The sequence below is a fragment of the Nannospalax galili genome, unplaced genomic scaffold (assembly GCF_000622305.1).
Source record: "Nannospalax galili isolate Female #2095 unplaced genomic scaffold, S.galili_v1.0 scaffold382, whole genome shotgun sequence".
Classification (NCBI taxonomy): Eukaryota; Metazoa; Chordata; class Mammalia; order Rodentia; family Spalacidae; genus Nannospalax; species Nannospalax galili.
The window spans coordinates 2,205,090-2,226,629 of NW_008348685.1; the positions used below are offsets into that span (position 1 = coordinate 2,205,090).

General features: G+C 49.5%; 2 protein-coding genes, 1 long non-coding RNA gene and 4 other non-coding genes across 9 annotated transcripts in view; 5 read left to right on the forward strand and 2 right to left on the reverse strand.

Annotated features, from left to right (window-relative positions):
• LOC115072482 overlaps positions 1–360 on the reverse strand; it is a 10,024-nt gene extending 9,664 nt beyond the window's left edge. The window contains exon 1 of the long non-coding RNA XR_003851535.1: positions 225–360. This is a non-coding gene — a long non-coding RNA (uncharacterized LOC115072482). The remainder of the gene's footprint in view (positions 1–224) is intronic.
• A 124-nt stretch (positions 361–484) lies between these two features.
• Positions 485–5,888, forward strand: Rack1 (receptor for activated C kinase 1). The gene is made up of 8 exons (XM_008845950.3): positions 485–724; positions 1,586–1,757; positions 2,225–2,372; positions 2,926–3,021; positions 3,635–3,745; positions 4,093–4,233; positions 5,328–5,438; positions 5,776–5,888. Exons 1-8 carry the CDS (start codon positions 616–618, stop codon positions 5,839–5,841), a joined length of 954 nt encoding a protein of 317 aa, XP_008844172.1. The 5' UTR covers positions 485–615; the 3' UTR covers positions 5,842–5,888.
• Positions 979–1,046, forward strand: LOC115072489. Its single transcript, XR_003851543.1, has one exon. It is a non-coding gene; the product is annotated as a small nucleolar RNA SNORD95 (small nucleolar RNA).
• LOC115072487 lies at positions 2,010–2,088 on the forward strand. Its single transcript, XR_003851541.1, has one exon. It is a non-coding gene; the product is annotated as a small nucleolar RNA SNORD96 family (small nucleolar RNA).
• Positions 2,624–2,691, forward strand: LOC115072488. The gene has a single exon (XR_003851542.1). It is a non-coding gene; the product is annotated as a small nucleolar RNA SNORD95 (small nucleolar RNA).
• Positions 5,889–6,801: 913 nt separating the features above from the next.
• Positions 6,802–18,405, reverse strand: Trim41 (tripartite motif containing 41). 3 transcript variants are annotated; one of them, XM_029569801.1, is made up of 7 exons: positions 17,235–18,405; positions 13,196–13,291; positions 9,661–9,891; positions 9,119–9,141; positions 8,783–8,910; positions 8,220–8,395; positions 6,802–7,572 (listed from the first exon to the last, which is right to left on the reverse strand). In XM_029569801.1, exons 1-7 carry the CDS (start codon positions 18,039–18,041, stop codon positions 7,555–7,557), a joined length of 1,479 nt encoding a protein of 492 aa, XP_029425661.1. In that variant the 5' UTR covers positions 18,042–18,405; the 3' UTR covers positions 6,802–7,554. The 3 variants fall into 3 exon arrangements, with proteins under 3 accessions (XP_029425661.1, XP_029425660.1, XP_008844173.1); XM_029569800.1 differs by having other exon boundaries at positions 8,214–8,395; XM_008845951.3 differs by having other exon boundaries at positions 6,802–8,395.
• A 2,292-nt stretch (positions 18,406–20,697) lies between these two features.
• On the forward strand, positions 20,698–20,770 carry Trnav-cac. The gene has a single exon. It is a non-coding gene; the product is annotated as a tRNA-Val (tRNA).
• The last annotated feature ends 770 nt before the right edge of the window (positions 20,771–21,540 follow it).

A 21,540-nucleotide genomic window follows, 5' to 3' on the forward strand; every position in this document is an offset into this window, starting at 1 on the left:
CCTATAGCCCCAGCTGTCCTGGAACTATGTAGACCAGGCCGGCCTTGAACTCACAGAGATCCGCCTGCCTCTGCCACCCGAGGGCTGGAATTAAAGGCGTGCACCAACATGCCCTGTAAATACTATCATTTTTCAAACAGCACTACGTTACAGTGCAGAACCCTAGCTAAATTCTGCGACCGGGAGCAAAGAAGCAAGCACCAAGCGGAAGGGGCGGAGCTCACCCTGCCACATCCGGGCGGAGAAGTCGCCGAGGTCGGCGCATGGCTGTCCTGTCCTTTTGCGCCCGCGCTGCGCTCAGATCTTCCACAGCGGAGCCCTCCGAAACACGTTGGCTTCAGAATGCATTTTCCCAATGTTGCCGAGCTTTGCTGCAGGGCGGAAAACACGCGCTGACGCGACCGTCTTCTCCCGGCCCCGCCCACAGGGAGCCGCCATCCTTGCGGCGTAGTGACTCATGGGAGCCCGCACCTCGCTGGGGTATTTCCGCTTCCGGCGGAGGCCGCTCTTTCTTTTTCTCCGCAGGGCCGCGGTGGCAGCGCCGTCGGTGTTCTTCTCCCAGAGCTATCGGGTGCCATCCTCGTCGCTGCGGCGACTCACGCGGCAGCCGCAGTCATGACGGAGCAGATGACCCTTCGTGGGACCCTCAAGGGCCACAACGGCTGGGTGACACAGATCGCCACCACCCCGCAGTTCCCGGACATGATCCTGTCCGCGTCTCGAGGTACGGCCTGCGTGCGGGCCTGGACTGGGGGCCCGGCGGACTGCAGGAGTCTCGTGGCTCGGCCGGTAGCGCGGGCCGACAGGCTCTGTCCATTTCCCGACCCAGGTGTGAGTTGGCCGTGCAAACCCGAGCCTAGTCCTCCAACAGGGCAGAGCCTTAGCACGGGATGGTACTGAGACATGCCCCCTAAGTAAAGGACCTGCGCCTGCCTTCCGTGAATCCGGCGCATGGGGGTGGGAGGCTACGGGCCAGGCAGCGCGGTGATGACCCCAACATGCCATCTGAGTTGCATTGCTGAAATCCAGAGGCTGTTTCTGAGCTGCCGCCTGGCCCTGGGCTCTGGAGAGAGCGTGTAAACTCGAGGAGCCCTGTTAATCGAATCTGCCTTGCCCTTTCTCCCCTGTTTTCTCCCTTGTACGTCCTGTCGGTTTAAGGCTTCCATACAATTAAAATAGTCTATAGTTAGGGTCATATCTGGCACAGCTTGTCAAATTTAGACATTATTGCATTGGGGTTTTTTTGTTTGCCCCAAGTGCAGAAATTAGATAAAAGTGGGGGTCAACTACTGCATCTCTGTCATCTCATCAAGAGACCCTCTAGTTAGTTACTCATCCCACACCCAAGTTGTGTTTCTACTATCAAATTAGTTTCCATCTCAGGAGGTGGTGCCCATAGTCTCTTGAAACCTGAATTAAAAGTCAGATTATAGCTCGGTGTACTTGCAGCTTCTCTTCCCCTCTGAACATAGTCATATTTCTCTTGCTAACCTCAGTGGCCTTGATACCTTGAATTTGTAATAGATCAGTAAGTGGGGTGCAGGAATTCTCATGGGCTTCCCTTTTATTCTACCATGCTGTTTAGATAAAACCATCATCATGTGGAAGCTGACCAGGGATGAGACCAACTATGGCATACCCCAGCGTGCACTGCGGGGTCACTCTCACTTTGTTAGTGATGTTGTCATCTCCTCTGATGGCCAGTTTGCTCTCTCAGGCTCCTGGGATGGAACATTGCGCCTCTGGGATCTCACAACGCAAGTAGCTGCTCTGGGGCCTTGGGAGAAAGTGGGCAGGCTTGAGGTAGATGCCCTGGGAATGTGGTGTCCACTGGGGGAAAAGATCTGTGGAGGATAGGGCAGGGCATGCCTATGGGAGATAGTTGATATTTGCCTCTTTCTGGCTTTGCGTTAATTAGCTGACCATTTTTACCCGAATACAGCAGGGTTTTTAAGCAGTGTTTAATCCTGAAAGCTCCCCTACACAGGCAGTTGGCAGATGTAACAGAGGATCCTGGTGATGACAGAAGACATTGTCAACCAATCCCCACAAGGGAATGAGGACATGTCCTGCAATTCTGAATGGGTTCTCTGACATGTACATTCAGATTAGGGCTAATGTTGGGATCTAAGGTAGTGTGGAGTGATAGAGCCTTCTGGGGCTAGGTGAAGGATCTGACTGAGAATAAAGTTTTTCTGGAAAATGACCAAGTTCTCCCTCTCAGGGGCACCACCACGAGACGATTTGTAGGCCATACCAAGGATGTTCTGAGTGTGGCCTTCTCCTCTGACAACCGGCAGATTGTCTCTGGATCCCGAGATAAGACCATAAAATTGTGGAATACTCTGGGTGTCTGCAAGTACACTGTTCAGGTAAAGTGAAGGTGGTAGTAGAAAGTGCTTTAACACCTACCCTTATTTTTGAGATAAGGTCTCACTGTGTAGCTCTGGCTGACCTGGAACTCCAGAGATCTGATATTAAAGGCGATTACCACGCCACTTTTTTATGTGATAGCTATAAACTTAGACTAGTGGGCAGACCCTTTGCACATGAGCAGGTTTTGGAAACTTTAAAGGCTGCCCCCCTTCTGTGTTTTAAGTGCATGGTGGGCTACATGCCAGGTGGGGCGGTGATGACCCCAACATGCCATCTGAGTTGCAGTGCTGAAATCCAGAGGCTGTTTCTGAGCTGCCACCTGGCCCTGGGCTGCTAGGAATAGGTAAAGTCTAGAGGGATGCTGGGGGTCAAATACAGGTCAGGCTTGGCTGTCTACTGAGCCATGTTGCCAACTGGCTTGTTCTTGGAATAGATGCAGGTTCTGAGACGAGGGCAGTGCTGCTAGTGTTTATGCACCCCACTTAGTGGGGAGTGGCAGAGCTCTACCTAGAGCCTCCTGTTCTCTAACCTGACCCCCATCTTCCATAGGATGAGAGTCATTCAGAATGGGTGTCTTGTGTCCGCTTCTCCCCCAACAGCAGCAACCCTATCATCGTCTCCTGTGGCTGGGACAAGCTGGTCAAGGTAAATATCACGCAAGGATTCAGCCCTGTTACTAACCAGAATGTGTTCCAAGTGGTCTGAGGCCCCAATTCTGAACCTTTTTTTTTTTTTTTTTTTTTTGACAGGGTCTCCCTGTATATAGCCCCACCTGGCCAGGAACTTAGTATGTAGACCAGGCTGGCCTCAATCTGACAGAGATCCATCTGCCTCCCGAGTACTGAGATTAAAGACGTGTGTCACCTTGCCCGGCTTGACTTTATCTTTTTAAATCTTGGTTTAAGTGGCCAAAGATTATTTTTGGAGATGTGGTCTTGCTATGTTTTCCAGGCAGGCCTAGAATTTGCAATTCTGCCTCACCTTCCTAAATGCTGGGATGACCAGCTTTTTACCATGTCTGGCACAGATAACTTTAAAGGTGTCATGCCTTGTTGAATCTAAATCCACGCCAATCCATAGCTAAGGGCTCCTTTTATTTTTTGAAATGGTCTCCCTGTCCTAAGCTTGCTTGGGATTCTATATGTAACTAGGTGGCCCTTGATCTTAGATTTTCTGCTTCCTGAGTGCTGGGGTAAAGGTGCGAGCCACTATTCCCCACCACAACTAAGTTCTTTGCCCATGAACCCTGTCTCCATAGGTGTGGAATCTAGCTAACTGCAAGCTGAAGACCAATCACATTGGCCACACAGGCTATCTGAACACAGTGACTGTCTCACCAGACGGATCCCTCTGTGCTTCTGGAGGCAAGGTATCCGGGGCTAGTCATCCTCTCATTGGAGAGTGCTGCTTTACAAAGAAGAGCTTTTATCTGACATGAAATGGCCAAGTTGTACAAGAATATTTCTAAGCATTATCTTCTGAAAGTATGTAGAAAAGCATACTGTTGAAAGTTTAAAAGTTTTTTTTAACTTAAAAGTTGTCATGTTTTTGATAACAGCTGGTATTATGCATTAAATGAAAAGGCTTAGACGCTCTAGTCATTAGCTTTCAGAGGGTTTGGGGTACTTATGAAAGATAAGAGCTGATCCTAACAATTCAGGTGGGTAGTCATAGGAAGGATCTCATTGCCCTAGCTCACCCTTTCTATCTGCCCAGGATGGCCAAGCCATGCTGTGGGATCTCAATGAAGGCAAGCACCTCTATACACTTGATGGTGGGGACATCATCAATGCCCTGTGCTTCAGTCCCAACCGCTACTGGCTCTGTGCCGCCACAGGCCCCAGTATCAAGATCTGGGTAAGTAGGGGCTATATTACAGGCTGTGCCTGGTTGTGCCACTAAATAAACTGTGGCACTATGTGTGCTAATTGACTTCCTTGCCTGGAAGTCCTCAGTCTTTTTTAGGGTTTTTGGTTTTTTTTTGTTTTGTATTTTTTAAGGCTTCTTCATTTTTTAGCTTCTGAAGTAGGAAACATTCCAGTAAGTGAAACTTTGTAAGCTATATAGTACTGGCAGTATTATTTGCTTATTTCTAACTTTGGCACCTGTATCTTAATGCTTTTTATTAGAGTTGTAGGGGTGTTTTGGTTGGTTGTTTTGTTGGGTTTGGAGTTTTGTTGGGGTGGGGTCTTTTGGTACAGGGTCTCCCTGTAGCCCCAGCTGGCCTCATTCTCCCAGAGATCTACCTGCCTCTGCCTCCCAAGTGCTAAGATCAAAGGCCTGCGGGGCCACATCCAGCTAGTGTAGTGGAGTTTTACAGCTTAACAAGTATGTGTCATTGATTTCAGCTTTTCCTAATTCTATGTATACAGACAGTATGTATTGAGTATTTTTGTTTAAGGTCTAGTGAAATTTGGGCCTGTTTCTGAACTTTAAGCCTTTGGTGCCTTACGTTGTTGATCTTTCTTGACTTTGGGACATTGAATCGTGGTTTAGGCTTTCACTGTGTCACTGAGAATGATTTTGGACTTCTAATCCTTCTGCCTGCACTCCCAGGGCTTTGTGCATGCTAGGCAATGTCTGAACTGAGCCACATCCCTAGACAACTACTTTCCCTTGAAGTTGGCAGTCCTGCCTCTGCCTCCCAAGTAGCCTGGGCTATAAGCTTTTGATGTACAGACAGGGTTGATACTTAAGTGAAATGTGAACAAAAAATTCTATGCATTGACATATACATCATAGAGACAAAGTCATACTGTTAGAACTCTGAATTGTAAAGGTGGTCATTTGTTTTACTGTGTTATGTGCGCACTTCAAAATTATTGGGGCCAGGCCTCTTCTGTTAACAGCAGGCTCATTGGCCTCTGAGCTAACTATAAAAGGGGGCTTTTGAGATGTCTGCTGTGGGCAGTCAGTGCTGTGTAAGGGTGTTCTGTGCCTGCTTTCCGTAGGACTTGGAGGGCAAGATCATTGTAGATGAACTGAAGCAGGAAGTTATCAGCACCAGCAGCAAGGCGGAGCCACCCCAGTGCACCTCTCTGGCCTGGTCTGCTGATGGCCAGGTAAGTCCATTAGTTCCCAGCAATCCAGCTTCCAGCTTGTCTCCCTTTCTCTGTTAGTATTTCAGGCACTTTATGTCTTCAACATAAAGGAAGATAACAGATGAGCTGGGGTTGATTGATTTAATGGCTAGAGAAGAATGTTGAGGTGTATATACATATGTATATGCTGCATGGGGAGAATTATGAGCTAGAGAGCAGTGGTTACTGACCTTGAAGATTGAGAGGTTTAATGTCAGTCTAAATGGCTACCTGTTTCCTCCTCTGGGAATATAATTGTGCTCTTTGCTTGGGACTGTAGAATTCATGACTGAACATGGCCTGTCATTCTTTCTTACAGACACTCTTTGCTGGCTACACGGACAACCTGGTGCGGGTGTGGCAGGTGACTATTGGCACCCGCTAAAAGTTTATGGCAGAGATTTAGAAATAAAAATGGATTTCTGAAACTGGCTTCTGTTCTGATTTTTAGGATTTTTTTTTTTTTTTTTTTTTTTTTTTTTGCCTGATGAGCAGCAAAACTACATCTTAACTGGGTAAAGGTCAAGACCATAAGCGTAGAAGAAACTTGAACTGCAGTCAGTGGTAGGCACGTAACAAAGCTAAAAACAGGGTATTTTGTGTCCCCTTCCCCTAAGTTCAGCAAACATTCCAAAACTTTATACTCTTATCAAGTTGGGCTTTCAACTTGAGATTGAAATGACAGCCTCTGGCTAATAGAGGTGCATGCTACTCAAGTCACTAAAGAATTCAGCAAAGTCAGCTTTACTGAAAGTATAGACATTGCTTTAATTTTGGGTCTTGGGTGTTGTGGGGCATCCCTGTAATCCTAGTACCCAGGAGGCAGAGGCAGCCTTCAAGTGCTAAGTTCAACCCTGTGTCAAGGGTTCCCAACTTCCCCTCTTGAGTCATTAGGTTGTACACAGGACAGCACAGCCAACAGTGACATGTTAAAAGTGCCAGGGTGGGCATGATGGAGATTGAAACCTAAAAATCTTGCAAGTTTGAGGTTGATTGGTAGTAAATCTCAGCCAGCAGCTCTGGTGGTAAATAGGCACACAAACTGGCTCAGGATGCCTTAGCCCTAGTCTGTAGGTGGAGAAGGCAGGTCACAGATGATCTTCAGATTCTGAATGGAGTGCCATTCTAAGAGGTGGGGGGTTATAGTCAGTCCTTGTTGAATTAGGAAATCCTGAACTAGGATGTAAACTGGTAGGGTGCAGACAGGAGGCTCAAAATCAGGAAGAAGGGAAAGTGCGTAATTAGATGAAGTGTAGCAGGTAAGAAAGCAGCAGGACCCCAGGCTCAGCTGCCGGTTCTGGGGCTTGCTTCTGGAGTACAGACTCTAAAGGACGCTACAACCAAAGAAGCAAATAAACATTTTATTTCTGCAACACAATCCACCTTTTCCCCAAGAACATGAATTGACCTCAGCCATCAAAGCAGAGGACAAAAGCTGTTAAATGACAGAAGGCAAGGGGTTACTAGAAAAATAGATTATACCCAAGGATCTAGACCCCTGTCCCCAGGTTCCCCAACTGGGTTTACCAAATGGAACTAAAAGGCATGGAGAGAGGCCAGAAACTGATGAAACTTCACTGAACAAGGGAGAAAGACCTTGCAGTGAAAGGATGTGGGGGGAGGTGGGAGGAGCTTGGCTCCTAGGTAAGGATACTAGAAAAGGGGGAGAAAATAATTTACTGGGTGATGTAATGGTGTGTGGTGTTAATCGTGACCATTCCAGATCTCACTGAAGCTAAATTCTGGCCAGTCTATGGAGGTAGAAATTGAGGGTAGAAGGAAAGCTTAGAGTTCCTACTTCCCCAGGAGAGTAGACTTTTTAACCTAGCTCTACCCTTTTGCCCAGCCTGCCTCCCCACATCAGCTTCCAAATCCCTTTGCTAAAAATTTGCACCAGAAAATGGAATTGGAATGGGTATGTAAGTCTTGCCCAAACCCTCCAGCCTCAGAAATGACATAAAGGTTGAAGAGTAGGGGTGGAAAAAAGGAAGTTAAGGAATGAAATTGCAATCTCCCCTCATCCCCTACTCAAACTGGGACCCAGAGCTGGACTGGGCTAGGCAGCCGGGGAGGGAAGATCAGGCAGCTGTTCTCATTATCAGGGACCCATGCAGACCTGTTGGATAGACAGAGTAGGTGAGAGAAGGCTGAGCTGGAAGCTAGGAAGGTTCTTAGGCTCCTAGAGGGAGAAGCAGGGGCCTGGGTTCAGGAGGAAGCAGGAAGCAACTCGGTAACAACAGTGGGAGGAGCTGGCACTCCCAAACTTAGTGGGCAACCATCCACTACCACCCGCCCCCCCAGTGATGACCAGAGGGGCCCCTGCGGGTGGCAGGCTGATCAAGGGCAAAGCTTGATGCGGGTGCCCTTGGAAAGCACCCTAAAGAACGGGAAGACACGCTCGCCCAGGAAAGCAGCCGAGAAGGTGTGCACGTGGGCTAGAGTCTCCGCATTGTAGAAGCCCAGGCGCCCAGCCTCATAGTCCAGGTACACGCCAAAGCGCCTTGGTTTCTCACATGGGCTCAACAGTGTCTGCTCTGTTGAGCTCTGTGCCTGGTAGCGTTTGCCGTGGGTGCCCACACACCACACTTCCCGCTGGAGCAGGAGCTGCTGAGGCAGGTGGAGCCGGCGGCGGCGATGATGATGGCGTGAGGAGCTGGCATCCCCGCTGCTAATAGAGGACCCCCCAGAGCCCACTTTTTCTTTATGATGGGTTGATTCACGGGCAGCACCCACAGCCCAGCCCCGCCGCCCACCCACCTCTACCTCCCAGTAGTGCCGGCCAGAGCGGAAGCCCTGGGCCCCCAGTACACAGCAGTCAGCTGAGAAGCGCTTGGAATGTTCAGGAACCTCCTGCCTACGTTCTGCCAGGCGGACCCCCCGGCGGTCAGGGGACAGCATCAGGGCTGGGTGAGCTGTGTCAGGGTCCAGCGTAAGGTCCACTTGGAAGAAGGAAGACAAATACAGCAGGGATACAACTTCCTCTGCGGCAGCCAACTTCACAGGCTGAGCCTCTCCTTAGGCCTCCCACCTCTCCCCAACCCATCTACCCCATCCAGCTCCCCCATCAGCAACCACGGCATGTGAGCCGCCAGGCCAGGCCCCATGAACTCTGCCCTTCACCCTGATTCTCATGACACCTGCCAGGCCTTCTGTCCCTGACTCTTCACCCCCCAAAACTCAGCTGGGCCACCACAGAAGCAACTCTTGGTTTGAAACCTGAGAGTGGCTATCTGCTCTCCAAACTTCCCTCAGGATCCAATCTTTCTCAGTTTAACCTCAAGTCTGAAGGGAAGGGCAAAGGAAGGACATAGAGGTGACCTCCCTACCTCTTGCAGCCTGACAGAACATCCGGCTCATTTTCCTCACGATAGCATCTGTCAGAAAGTCGTGGCTATGGGGTTGACACGGGTCAGGGGACCAGATCTCGGGGGGCTGCAGCTGTATTTCTTCACACCTGGAGGAAGGGGACCGGGTAGGGGGGTGGGTGGGACCATGATATTCCCAGAGTAAAGAACCAAAGCTGAGGGGAAGAAGATGAGGGTCTAAAAAGCAGAAACTCAGGTCCTGGGAAGTGGGAGGGAGGGAAGGAGGAATGGAGGCCCCAGAAAAGCGGGAGTGGGATCCAGACACTACTGGGTCACAGGGAGAGTGGGAGCACACACCTATTGAAAGTCTCCTTGATGTCCTGGGAATAACAAACAAAAGGGGAGGGAGAAAGAGACAAAGTGTCAGCTGCACAGGATCACTGCTTCCTCCCAGTCTCCAGCTAGAGAAAGGCCCGAACTTGAACAGGAAAGGAGAAAGCAGCACCTTCAAGGCTCACAATAAACCAGCCCATGTCTCAGACCCTGAAACCACACACCTAATTCACCTCATCCTGCCGTAAACCCAGCAAGTTCTCAGTATGACCCAGGCCCCTTTCTCCAGCTATCACTATCAAAAGTTCTTTCAACTCTTACTTAAGCCCCTCCTCTGGAACTAACTCTTCCTTCTTTTCTTTAGGTATGACTGCTATATACAGAGCACAATCAATTTTGTTCCAGTCTCAAAAAAAAAAAAAAAAAAAAAGTATCTAATCCTCAGGTTAAATCATTATGGGTTCTTCCCAGTGAGAACAGCTCTGGGCAGTGGTGCTGGTGAGCACACTGCCTGAGGGTAAAAAGGAAGCTGGGGAGTGGGACAGGGCAGAGGGGACAAGGCTTACCTGCAGTAGCCGCAGGCCCCCCTGCTGGCTCCGCTCTTGGGCCTCAGCCAGCAGCCTGCTCAGCTGGGCAGCTTGCTCCTCTAGGCGGCTGGCTGCTGCTCCAGCACGACCCAACTGAGCTTCGTGCATCTCTCGAAGGCGCCGCTCTAGTCCTGCCTGTTCTTCAGCCAGAAACCGTGTTAGCCTCCCAAACTCTGAGGCCACAGCTGCCAGCTCTGACTTCATCTGACTCTGGAAAGATACAAAGGGAGTACCCATCTGAATACACAGGTGAAAGCTCCACTTTTCTCACTGCAGCTCAAAAGAGACTACTCCAAAGTGCCATGGAAGAGCCGTTTCCCTGCCCAGGTCTCAGTCCATCAGGGACTGAGAGCCCACATTCCTGACACGGGGTTCCTAAATCTATTTCTATTTTGCCTACCTAGCTTGACTCACTTTTCAGGTGTAAGCTTACATGTTCCAAGAGAGCCATTCTCTCCTCTCCAGATCTTTGCAGCAGCAAACCCGCACCACTGTATCGTTCCATATACACAGTACTGTATACACAGTATTAGAAATACTGCATTATAGCCAGGAGTGGTGGCGCACACCTTTAATCCCAGCACTTAGGAGGCAGAGGCAGGTGGATCTTTGTGAGTTTGAGGCCAGCCTGGTCTACATAGTTCCAGGACAGCTGGGGCTACAAGGAGACCCTGTCTCAAAAAGACCAAAAAAAAAAAAAAGAAAGAAAGAAAGAAAGAAAGAAATGCTGCATTATAATAGATGTGGGAGGGGGCAGAGGGACACACACAGAGTTGAGAGGACATCTTGCAGGAGTCAGCTCTCCTTCCACCACGTGGGTTCTAGGGGTCAAACTCAGGTCTTCGGGCTTGGTGGCAGTTGCCTTTACACCAAGCCATCTTGCTGACCCAGTCACACATTTTTTTTTGAGGCAAGGTCTTGCCATGTAGTCCAGGCCAGCCTCAAATCCACAATCCTGCCTCGTGCTGCAGTATGTTAAAGGTATAAGCCAATATGTCCAGCTTTGCAGTATCTTTATTCTCAAGGCTAGAGAGATGGCTCAGTGGTTAAGAACACTGGTTGCTCTTGAAGAAGAGCTGGGTTCAAATCCCAGAACCCACATGGCAGCTAACAACTATCCATAACTCCGAGGGCACTGTACAATATGGGTGCACTTACATACATGCAAGCAATACACTAATATACACAAAATAAAAATAAATACTTGTTAAAAAGTAGTCACTCCAGGGAGCTGGAGAGATGGCTCAGTGGTTAAGAGCACTGACTGCTCTTACAGAGGACCCAGGTTTGATTCCCAGCACCCCCATGGTAGCTACGAACCATCCTTAACTCCAGTTCTAGGGGAATCTGAAGCCCTCTTCTGATCTCCTCGGCATTGCACGACATGGGTGCACTCACATACATGCAGGCAATACACACTCATACACACAAAATAATAAATAAGCTGGGTGTGGTGGCGCATGCCTTTGATCCCAGCACTTGAGAGGCAGAGGCAGGCGGATCTCTGTGACTTTGAGGCCAGCCTGGTCTACAGAGAGAGGTCCAGGTCAGCTAACATAATAAGTAAATAAATAAATAAATAAATAAATAAATAAAATATTTTTTTAAAGTAGTTATTCAAGCCCTCTAGAGTAGGAGTCTTGTTCTGTAAAGGTCCACATAGTAAATATATATATATATATATACACTTTGGGGCCAAGAGGCAAAAAACCAATTGTTTCTACACATTCAAATGTCTGGTTCCAGGATACCACAACCTGTAGATGTGCAAAACCCTTATATAAAATGGCTATTTACATATCCTCACATATATTTTAAGCATCTCTGAATTATTTATAATAGCCCATACAATTAAGTACTATCAAATAGTTATTAGACAATACTATTTAGAGAATAATGATTAAACAAAAAGTCTGGCCAGGTGTGGTAGCTCAGCAGCAAAGCAGAGGCAGGTGGATCTCTGAGAGCTCAAGGCCAGCCAGGGCTGCATAGTGGAACCCTGTCTTAAAAAACAAAGTCTTAGCCGGGTGTGGTGGTGCACACCTTTAATCCCAGCACTTGGGAGGCAGAGGCAGGTGGATCTCTGTGAGTTCAAGGCCAGCCTGGTCTACACAGCGAATTCCAGGTCAGCTGGGGCTACAGGGAGACCCTGTCTCATAAAGACCAAAGGGAAAAAAAAAAAAAAAAAAGTCTGTACATGTTAAATACAGATGCAATTTTTTCCCCTGTGTGTTTCAATCGAAACTTGAAGGAGTATATAGATGTTGAACACATAGGTACAGAGCAAACTATATTTAATACCTGTAACAAGAAAACTGCCTAGTTTGGCCCCATCTGCCTAGGCCAGCCCATATTTGGATGGTGTCACCTTTATCCAGTATTTTCCATTACTACTACTCTGGATAAGGAGTAACTGTCCTCAGTGGACAGGAGCTGGCAGGAGGTGAACAGCAGCTATCATGTCAGTTCCACTCTGCCTCAAAGACACAGATCCAGCATACCTCCTCTGTGACTCAGAGAGCCCCAAACTATCAACTTGGGCAACTGACCAGAGGCACAATGAGTCCCTAACTCCCCAACTCAAGACTCAACTTCTAGCACATTGTTACTAGCATGTGCCAGCAACAGAGTCCCTAATGTGCAGGTAACAGTGGATATGGGCTCTTGGAAGCAGAAAGGCCCGTGCTCTGTTCAGGCAGACAGGTGGGGAGAGGGAGAGAAAGGGGTGTCTTCTTTGTCTCGGAAGCTTAGCTTGGCTACAGTACCAGTCTATTCCAGCAGGACCTGCTAGCCTTACACAAATAGGAGGCCAGGCATGGTGATTCTCACCTTTAATCCTAGTACCTGGGACTGAGAGGCAGGCAGATCTCTTATGAGGTCAGCACCTATACATGACAAGTTCCAAGCCAGCTGGAACTATAGGGAGACCATCTCAAAAAACAAAAACATGACAAAAAACAAACAAAAAACCCACATAGGAGGGAGGGAGACCTCTTAGAAAGGAATGAGCAATAACGTCAAAGAGCTCAGAAGACTGAAAAAGGGGTATTAGGTCTATGGGATGCAAATAATCACTAATTCTTCATTTTCTTTCTACAAGTTTGCCCCTCTTCCAGGGCACAGCAAACCTGCCAGGAGCACACTTCCTAATGTTTAGGGCAACTCTGCCTACCATCTGTGTCTATCTTGGAACTTGGTATTCCTCTGGCAGCTGCTGTATATATTTTGATCCCTTTGTCATCTGTGCTCTCCAGAATCAGGGGTTAAGTGAACTCTAGCCTTGGCTCAGGCAAGGAGCCTCAATGAGCCAGGCCTCAGTTTTCATTACATTTTAGAAACTAGGAAGGAACATGCCTTCTGACTGTGAAGGCCACATCACCTCAGGTCTCGAGAAAGTATCTACCAGCCTCCCAGGCCTTGGCTGTCTTCTTAGGGAATCTAGTCATCGTCTATGATTGCTGGCAGCCTCATTCTAACCACAGGATCAGCCTGCCATTCAAAGACATTCACCCACCTTCAGCTCTGTCATCCGCCTTTCCTCCTTGGCCTTCATCTTCTGCACAGCCTCCAGGTGCTTCCTGAGTGGTTCCACATGCCCTTGCAGCTTGGCCTGAGGGATGGGGAAAAGGAGGGTTAATCATGGGGAGGATGAGAAGTACCTGTCCTGAAGGACCTATGTCTCCAATCCTCCTAAAGCAGAGGCTCAGTGTCTCATAGCTCCACCACAGATGTGAAATAAGCCCTTCCTTCCCCACCCCATCTCTTAGATGACCACAAAGGCCTCCAATCCTCACCTGCACTCGTAACAGAAACTCTGTGTGCTTCTCCAGAGGCTGGATCCTTCTAGCTACATAACTCTACACTCAACAGTTGGGCTACACGCAGCTTGATCCCCTTATCACATTAAATCCATTGCATGAGTACACCTGCCTTTGGTCTCTTCCACCTGATAAGCCACCTTCCAACCAAACACTTTTCTGATGATTTTGAGCCTAGGCCAAAAACCTTAAAACTGTTCTCTATCACTTCCAAAATACTGACCCTACATTTCTAGCCTCACATGCTAAGGAGGATTTCATGCTACTGTACCCTGCCCTGCCTGGGATTATGCCTCTCTACTGGGCCCAAAGCATTCTTCCTTCCTTCATTTATTTATTTTGGTCTTTTTGAGACAGGGTCTCGCTGTAGCCCCAGCTGTCCTGGAACTCACTATGTAGACCAGGCTGGCCTTGAACTCACAGAGATCTGCCTCTGCCTCCCGAGTGCTGGGATTAAAGGCCTGTGCCACCACACCCGGCTCCAAAGCATTCTTCCTTTAAAACCCAGCTCCCAGAGCAGTTCTGATACTACCCACCCTCAACTACTTCTGTGACCCTAAGGAACTTGGAATAAAGTCTTTATACTACTTCACAGGGCATGAACAATTACAAATGTGCCTTCCAGGCACTATGGAGTCCCTGTCATACCAGCCTTCCTCCTTGAGACAGGATCTCATATGGCCCAGGATAGCCTGGAACTTGTGTTGTACCTGAGCATGACCTTGAACTTCCGATCCTCTTACTTCCACCTCCCTGGTGCTGGGACTGTTACCACTTTATTTAATGTCAGTGTTGTCCACTTTCTCTTTCATTCAATTACAAGCTACATCAAATACAAACACTTTCAAGTGACAACTTTCAGAGCAATTAGGTACATAAGGTTTGCATTCCAAAAATTTGGAGCCAAGTCTTTTTCCTTAAAACATGCTATAAAGCCCAGAATGGACAAAATAAACCCTACCATTTGCTCTTTCCTTTTGTGTCCTCTTATGACCTATTCCCGTCTTTAGGGAAAACACAGAGTGGGGATTGAGCCACGTTCCAATCAGAACTACAACTGCAGCTAGATGGAGCCATGCTTCCAGTTTCCTCAGCTTAAAATGGGAACGGTCAACCTCATGGAGAGCAATCTTAGTCATGCACCTGGCATGTGGCAAAGATTAATAAATGTTATCCAGTGTTTGAGAAGTTCTTCGTGGCCAGTGACATCCTGAGTACAAAAGTGGCCCTGAGTACAAAAGGCAATTGTTGCACAACTGGTTGTAGAAAACATAATGACCCATGAACTCAAAAGGTTAAGTGGCCCTGAGTACAAAAGGCAATTGTTGCACAACTGGTTGTAGAAAACATTAGAACAGTAATAAAATTAGTCATTCTATAATGTGAAAAAATAGTATACACAAATTTTTGCCTTTCAATATTGTTGCCATCTTTCCACAGTAGAAACCAAGTTATTTCTACTCCATCAGTTCAAAATTTATAAACTGGCCAGGCGTGGTGATGCACACCTTTAATCCCAGCACTTGGGAGGCAGAGGCAGGCAGATCTCCATGAGTTCAAGGCCAGCCTGGTCTACATAGTACATTCCAGGCCAGCTGGGGCTACAGGGAGACTCTGTCTCAAACACACCAAAAAAAAAAAATTATAAAACTTAAATTTAACAATATTTTTATCAAATTGACAATTACAAGCACAAATCCAAAAGGATATTTTTTATTTTTGTTTTTTTAGGAACAGGGTCTATGAGCCCACAAGATGGCTTAGGAGGTTAAGGCACTTGCCACCAAGGCTGATGGAGGGAGAGAAGCTCCACATACACATGCATGTACACATACAAAATAAAAATGTAATTTAAAAAAAAGGAGGTAACTGGAGAGATGGCTCAGCAGTTAAGAGCACTGGCTGCTCTTGCAGAGGACCAGTCAATTCCCAGCAACCACGTGGTGGCTAACAACCATCTGTAACTCCATTTCCAGGGGACCCAGCACCCTCTTCTCATCTCCACTGGCATTGCATGACATAGGTGGCCTTAGATACATGCAAGCAATACACTCATGCGCATAAAATATTAAAAATTTTAAAAAGTCTCTAGCTGGGAGTGGTGGTGCACGCCTTTAGTCCCAGCAGCACTCGGGAGGCAGAGGCAGAGGCAGGCGGATCTCTGTGAGTTCAAGGCCAGCCTGGTCTACATAGTAAGTTCCAGGACAGCTGGGGCTACAGGGAGACCCTGTCTCAGAAAGATGAAAAAAAAAAAAAAAAAAACCATCTCAAGTAGCACAATTTGGCCTCCATCTTGCTATGTAGCCAAGGATAACCTTGAACTCCTGCCTCTACTTCCCAAATGTTGGGATTAGAGGTTTGCACTGCCATTGCCCATCTTAGGCTGAATCCTCACGGATTCAGAACTTCTGAATCAGGGTCCACTGTGCTTTTGAAAATCTCTAGTAACTGACAATCAGCTGTAAAGCCTTAGACTCTAAGCCTGAGGTAATGATAATAATCACCTAAATGAAGTTACTGAAGGCATCAGGAGGAGGGGTAGAAACACAAATTGTAAAACAAAGCTCGCGGCAGCCACAGAGAGGGAGAGGCTCCCTCTCCTCCCAGTTCCACGGCTTCCAATCTGAAGGTAATTCTACCTGTGCTGATGGCCACATAGACACATGTCCTTCCCATATGTCCAAAGAATTAGGGAGAGAAACAAGCATCAAGACAGCTAACCAAACCAGAATTAGATTCCAAGAGCAGTCAAGTCAGGAAAGTTAAACTGAAAACCTTCCAACAGTGTTAACTATATACCCCCAGAAAAGGGACGTTCATATCCACCTCTACCACTTACTCAAGCTGTGCTGGGTAGCCCCTGCCCAATACTGAACCTCAGCGTTCAGGAATTGACTCTGTTTCCCAATCTATAAAGAGAGTGACAAACATCAAACTCACAGGATGGTTTGAGTGTTGAATGATAATCCACAAAAAGTGGCCCACACAGCACTCAGTATAAGTAAAGTGCCCTATAAATATTAACTATCGATCCTGGGGTAATTATAAAGTTCAAAAACACTCAGAAACTTGAACAAGGTCTGACTGAGCCAGAGCCAGCTCTGCTGCTCTAAAAGCGGCTCTCTTTTCTGGTCAATTCAGAAGACCCAGTGCAAGGCCAACCAAACTCCTTGGAGAAGCAAGCCGAATCACAGTATAGGTGTGTTACTCCAGAGGAGGCAGGTGTGGGCATCTGGGTCTGACACTAGATCCTGTGTAACAGTCCTTTTTTTTGAGACAGAGTCTCTCTGTATCCCCAGCTGTCCTGCAACTCCCTACATAGCCCAGGCTGGCCTCCACCTCACAGAGGCCTCCCACCTCTGCCTCTCCCTGCTGGGATTACAGGTGAGCATCACCACACCTGGCTTCTTCCTTGTTCTTCTAGGTCCCATTTCTTCCTATCTCGAAGCCACTGTTGGGGACAGACTTAAGACATCCAGAAAAAAATGAGACTGGCGGTAAGGACTCCCCGTCACCTGGGCTCCTAACAAAGCCACCAGGGCAGAGTGAAATGGAAATGGCCTGTTCCCAGGAAGTGAAGCCCAGAGACCTGGCATCAGTTGCTTTGCCCTACTGGAGCCAGTCTAACCCACCTTGGCGCAGTCAGTGGTTGGCAAGGGAGTCACTCACTCTCCCAGTGCAAGAGGTCTCGAACTGCTGCTCCCTGTGTTCCTCTCCACCCCTGCTGTCACTCACCTTGTACTCCTGCACCACCTCCTCCAGGGGCACCACACTGTGCTGCTTGTGGCTCCTGGACTCTCGACACACCACGCAGATGGCCTCTTCGTCCACCTCGCAGAACAGCTTCAGGGCCTCCTGGTGTCGGGGGCAGATGCCCTGATCACTCACACGACTCCCCCGGCCCGGGGTCGGATGCATCTGCCGAATCACCTGGACCATGTTGGCCAGCTGCAGGTTGGGCCGGAAGCTCCGCCGGGGAAAACTTTTCCGACACTGGGGACACGTGAAGCACCTCCGAGGGGCTGGGGGGGGCGGCAGCTGGGTAACCGGGTCGAGCTCCTCTTCCTCCTCTTCCTCCAGCACTTCCTCCTCATCCTCCTCCTCCTCCCCGCGCAGGTCCTCCACATCCCCCAGATAGTAGTCCAGGTCCTCCTCCTCCTCCTCCTCCTCCCACACATAGTCCATGTTGTCCCAATTGGACCCGCCAACGCTGCTGGTCCAGAACACACCCTCCTCTTCCTCCTCGGCCTCCTCTTCCATGTCCCCCTCGTAGTCTTCATCTCGCATGGGGGTGTCCCACCCCCCGCCGGCTCCCACCGCCTCCACTTCTTCCTCCTCCCCGACCTCCTCCTCCTCCTCCCGATCCAGCTCATCCCGGTCCTCCTCGTCCTCCCCGCCCCACAACTGGGTTACACACACTCGACAGAAGTTGTGCCCGCAGCCGATGGACACGGGGTCGGTGAAGTAATCGAGGCAGATGGCGCACACCGCCTCCTCCTGAAGGGTCTGCACAGGGTTGGGTGTCATGGCAACGGCAGCCATCTTAGTGTCCAGTCAGCCAGTGGAGATGTGCGGTGGGGGGCGCGGGGGGGCGTGGGTCTTCCCTCAGAAACCCAGGTGACCCGTCCCCACCCCCGGCCCTGCCTCTGCAGCCTCGCCTCCGGCGCGGTCACCGGAAGGTGCTCCCGACAAGCCCACACTTCCCCACACTCCCCGGCCCCCGACGACCACCGCGTCTCAGCGCGGGAAGGGGTCAGATCAGAGCACCACAGGCAAGTACCGCAGGTGGCCCTGAGTGCAAGTCTGCCCTAAGCTCCCCCGGCCTCCTCATATACCCCCGCCCCTCCTGGCCCCGCCCCCCAGCTTCCGGCTTCCCTGCCGACGCTTCCGGCGTCTCCACAGGACCTGAGCTCGCGAGTTCCCTCCGCGACTGTGCTACGCCCCCTTCTCTCCCCTGGGCGCCAGGGCAACAGGAAGCGAGGAGGAGACGCTCTAGCCGGCACTCGGGTACAGGGCGGCAGGGCTAGGACGGCGGGGGCCCGCATCTCTGTGGTGCCAGGCAGCGGGGAGCGCGGACAGAGCGGAAGGAGCGCCCGTGCCCCGCCAGCGGGGAGAGACCGCGGAGACCAGCGAGGACGTGGGGCCGCCCCCTGCGCTCCGTGCAGTAGCCGCATCGGCCGAGCGCCATCCTTCCGACCAGGCACGGACGATTGCAGCCTGCACTCCCACAGACAGTGCCGGAAGCCGAGGGGCGGGCCCGCTTGCCGTCCTCCAGCACTTCCGGCCCTTGCAGCCCCTGCGCTGAAAGTCCGGGGGTCTCGCCGAGTGGGGTCGTGGGAGGGGCCCGAGGATGGGCGGGAGGCGTGGAGCCAGGGACGCACCTCCCACAAGCTGTACTGGTCTTTGCCACGCCCCGTTTTGGAACTGCCAGTCAAACCGGCGTAGGCGCACGCCTGCGAGTCTAGCACTTGGGAGGGTGAGGCAGGAGGATTGCTGCAAGTTCGAGGCTAGTCTAGACTGGCCTCATGTGAGGCCGTGTTTCATAAAACCGAAGCAAACAAAACCCTGCCAGTAGGTCACTGTGACATCGTTGGATGAACTTCCCAGCTGAAGGGTGACACTTCATAACCGCTTTACATAGAACGGAACTTAATCTATGTGAAAAAGAATTTCAGAATGTAAAGTTTAGAAACGCAGATTGCAGAACAGTGTATTACCATGTAAAAAGGCGGGCAGAGAATGTTAAGCGTATCTGGTACTTTATATTTTGGTGTTTACTCACATAAAACAAATCATAGTTGTCACCTCACAGGGTTTTGTGAGAATATCATGAAAGTTTCTTAGCACCTGGTTAGTACTCTGTGATTAGGCACTCTACCGAAATCATCGTTTTTGGAAGAACACTAGTAGGATTTCTCTAGGATGGTGACGGGCTGGAAAGATACTTTCTGAACATGTTCGGTAGCCTTAGAATTTTGAACCAAGCCCAGGGGTTCCTTTAAATAATACTTTCCACAAGTGCCGTAGATTCATTCAACAAATATTATTACTTTACCAGCTGTGCACACCTTTCACAGTCTGCATCAAAAAATGCTTGTGAGGTTTATCCATGGCATCACAGTCCAGGATCGGGGTCATCAATTGTGTTAATGGGATTGGTTTTAAGTAGGAAATCCTGTCCTATTTATATTAGTAAAGATGCCCCTGTGGTCCACAAAGCTTTTTTTTTGGGGGGGGGGGGGGTAAGGTAGAGATAGTGGTTGATGCTGTCGATATACCATCTCTGCATGCAGATGGCATCACGTGGACCTCGAGCAGCCACATAAAGTACCAAAGACAATGGTCAAGAGCGTGTTTCACAAAGCCAGTGAAAAACAGAAACAAACAAAAAAACCTTAAAGGCTAAGGAGTCCAGAAGATAAACATTGCACCCAGGAGGCAGAGGCAAGAGAATGTCTGTGGGATCGAGGCCAGCCTACATAACAAAGTGCCAGGCCAGCTGGGGCTACAGGGAGACCCTGTTTCAAAAAGACAAAAAAATTTAATTAATTAATTAATTAAAAGTTAATGGTGAGAGAGGGGCGTGGTGGCGCATGCCTTTAACCCCTGCACTCGGGAGGCAGAGGCAGGTGGATCTCTGTGAGTTGGAGGCCAGCCTGGTCTATATAGTGAGCCTAGAGCTTTATGAACAAGCAGAAGGAACTTGCAATTTTCTCAAAAGCCCTTTCTGTGGGCCCTCCGCAGAACACAGTGAATGAGCCAGTTAATGCTGAAGCTACAGGCTCAAATGTAATGCTCTGATAATACATCAGATTTCCAAAAAAATCAGTAAATTGTTTCGTGCAAAAATAACTAGTGCTTCATTTAAATGTTTTTTAGCTGACAGAAGAAATCAGGAGACCCGAATTTACGTAGTACAGAAGTCAGGGTTGCAATGCGCGATGCAGGGGCTGAGTGTGTGCGCCTGATGGATGCAGCGTCCCGGGGGTCTCGGAGGACTCCAGCTGATCGCGCCCAAATCAGGGACCTTCGTGAGCGACGTGTACCGCGTTGTAGCAGGAGCTGCAAGCAGCTGCGGTCACGGGAAGTGGACAGCTTAGTGGCACCTGGCAAGGGGTGGGGGTGTCCTGGGGTCCTTGGGGTCAACTTTCCTGCACCGTAGCTTCAGTGACCTGCCAGTCAGAGTCCTAGGGAGGTGGTTTCCGTAGTGTAGTGGTTATCACGTTCGCCTCACACGCGAAAGGTCCCCGGTTCGAAACCGGGCGGAAACAGTTTTGGGTCTCGTTTTCGGTGGCCTGACAAGTTGTCACCTCTCCTTGGGGATCCGGGACTGGAGGGACTCGGTTTCGATTCCATCCGTCTCGCCCCTCGCCTTCCCCCTGGGGCAGGGTGTGAGCCTGGGAAAAGAACCCGCTATGTTTATAGGAACGGCTTTCCCTGAGACTAAGTGCCTTAGTCAGAAGGGAATCAGCTTCCCAATCTCGGGGCCGCGGGCGAGCTTCCTTTTGGAGGGAACAAAGACTGCGGCATTTCTGTGACCGAGGTGCTCTGCCAAGCTTGGTGACTCGGGCCTGGAATCAGAGCTGTTCATGACATGGGGGCAAAAGACGGCAAATTCATGGCCTGCCTGGGCAGTTTAGTGAGAGCCTGCCTTAGTGGGAGAGACAGAGTTGAGTCTGGTGCCTGTAGGTCAGCCACACTCCAGTAGGTGGCCACACCCCCAAGACTGTATGGGCTGCACAAACTGAATGGTTTTTTTTGTTGTTTTTTTAAGGAGATACAACCTTGAGTGGGTAAGGATGAGGAGGACTTAGGAGAAGCGGAGCGTGTGAATATAATAAAAAATAAACTATGAAGGCCGGGCGTGGTGGCGCACGCCTTTAATCCCAGCACTCGGGAGGCAGAGGCAGGCAGATCTCTGTGAGTCCCACAATAGCAAGTTCCAGGCCATCTGGGGCTACAGGGAGACCCTGTCTCAAAAAGACAATAAATAAATAAATAAATAAATAAATAAATAAATAAATAAATAAATAAATAAATA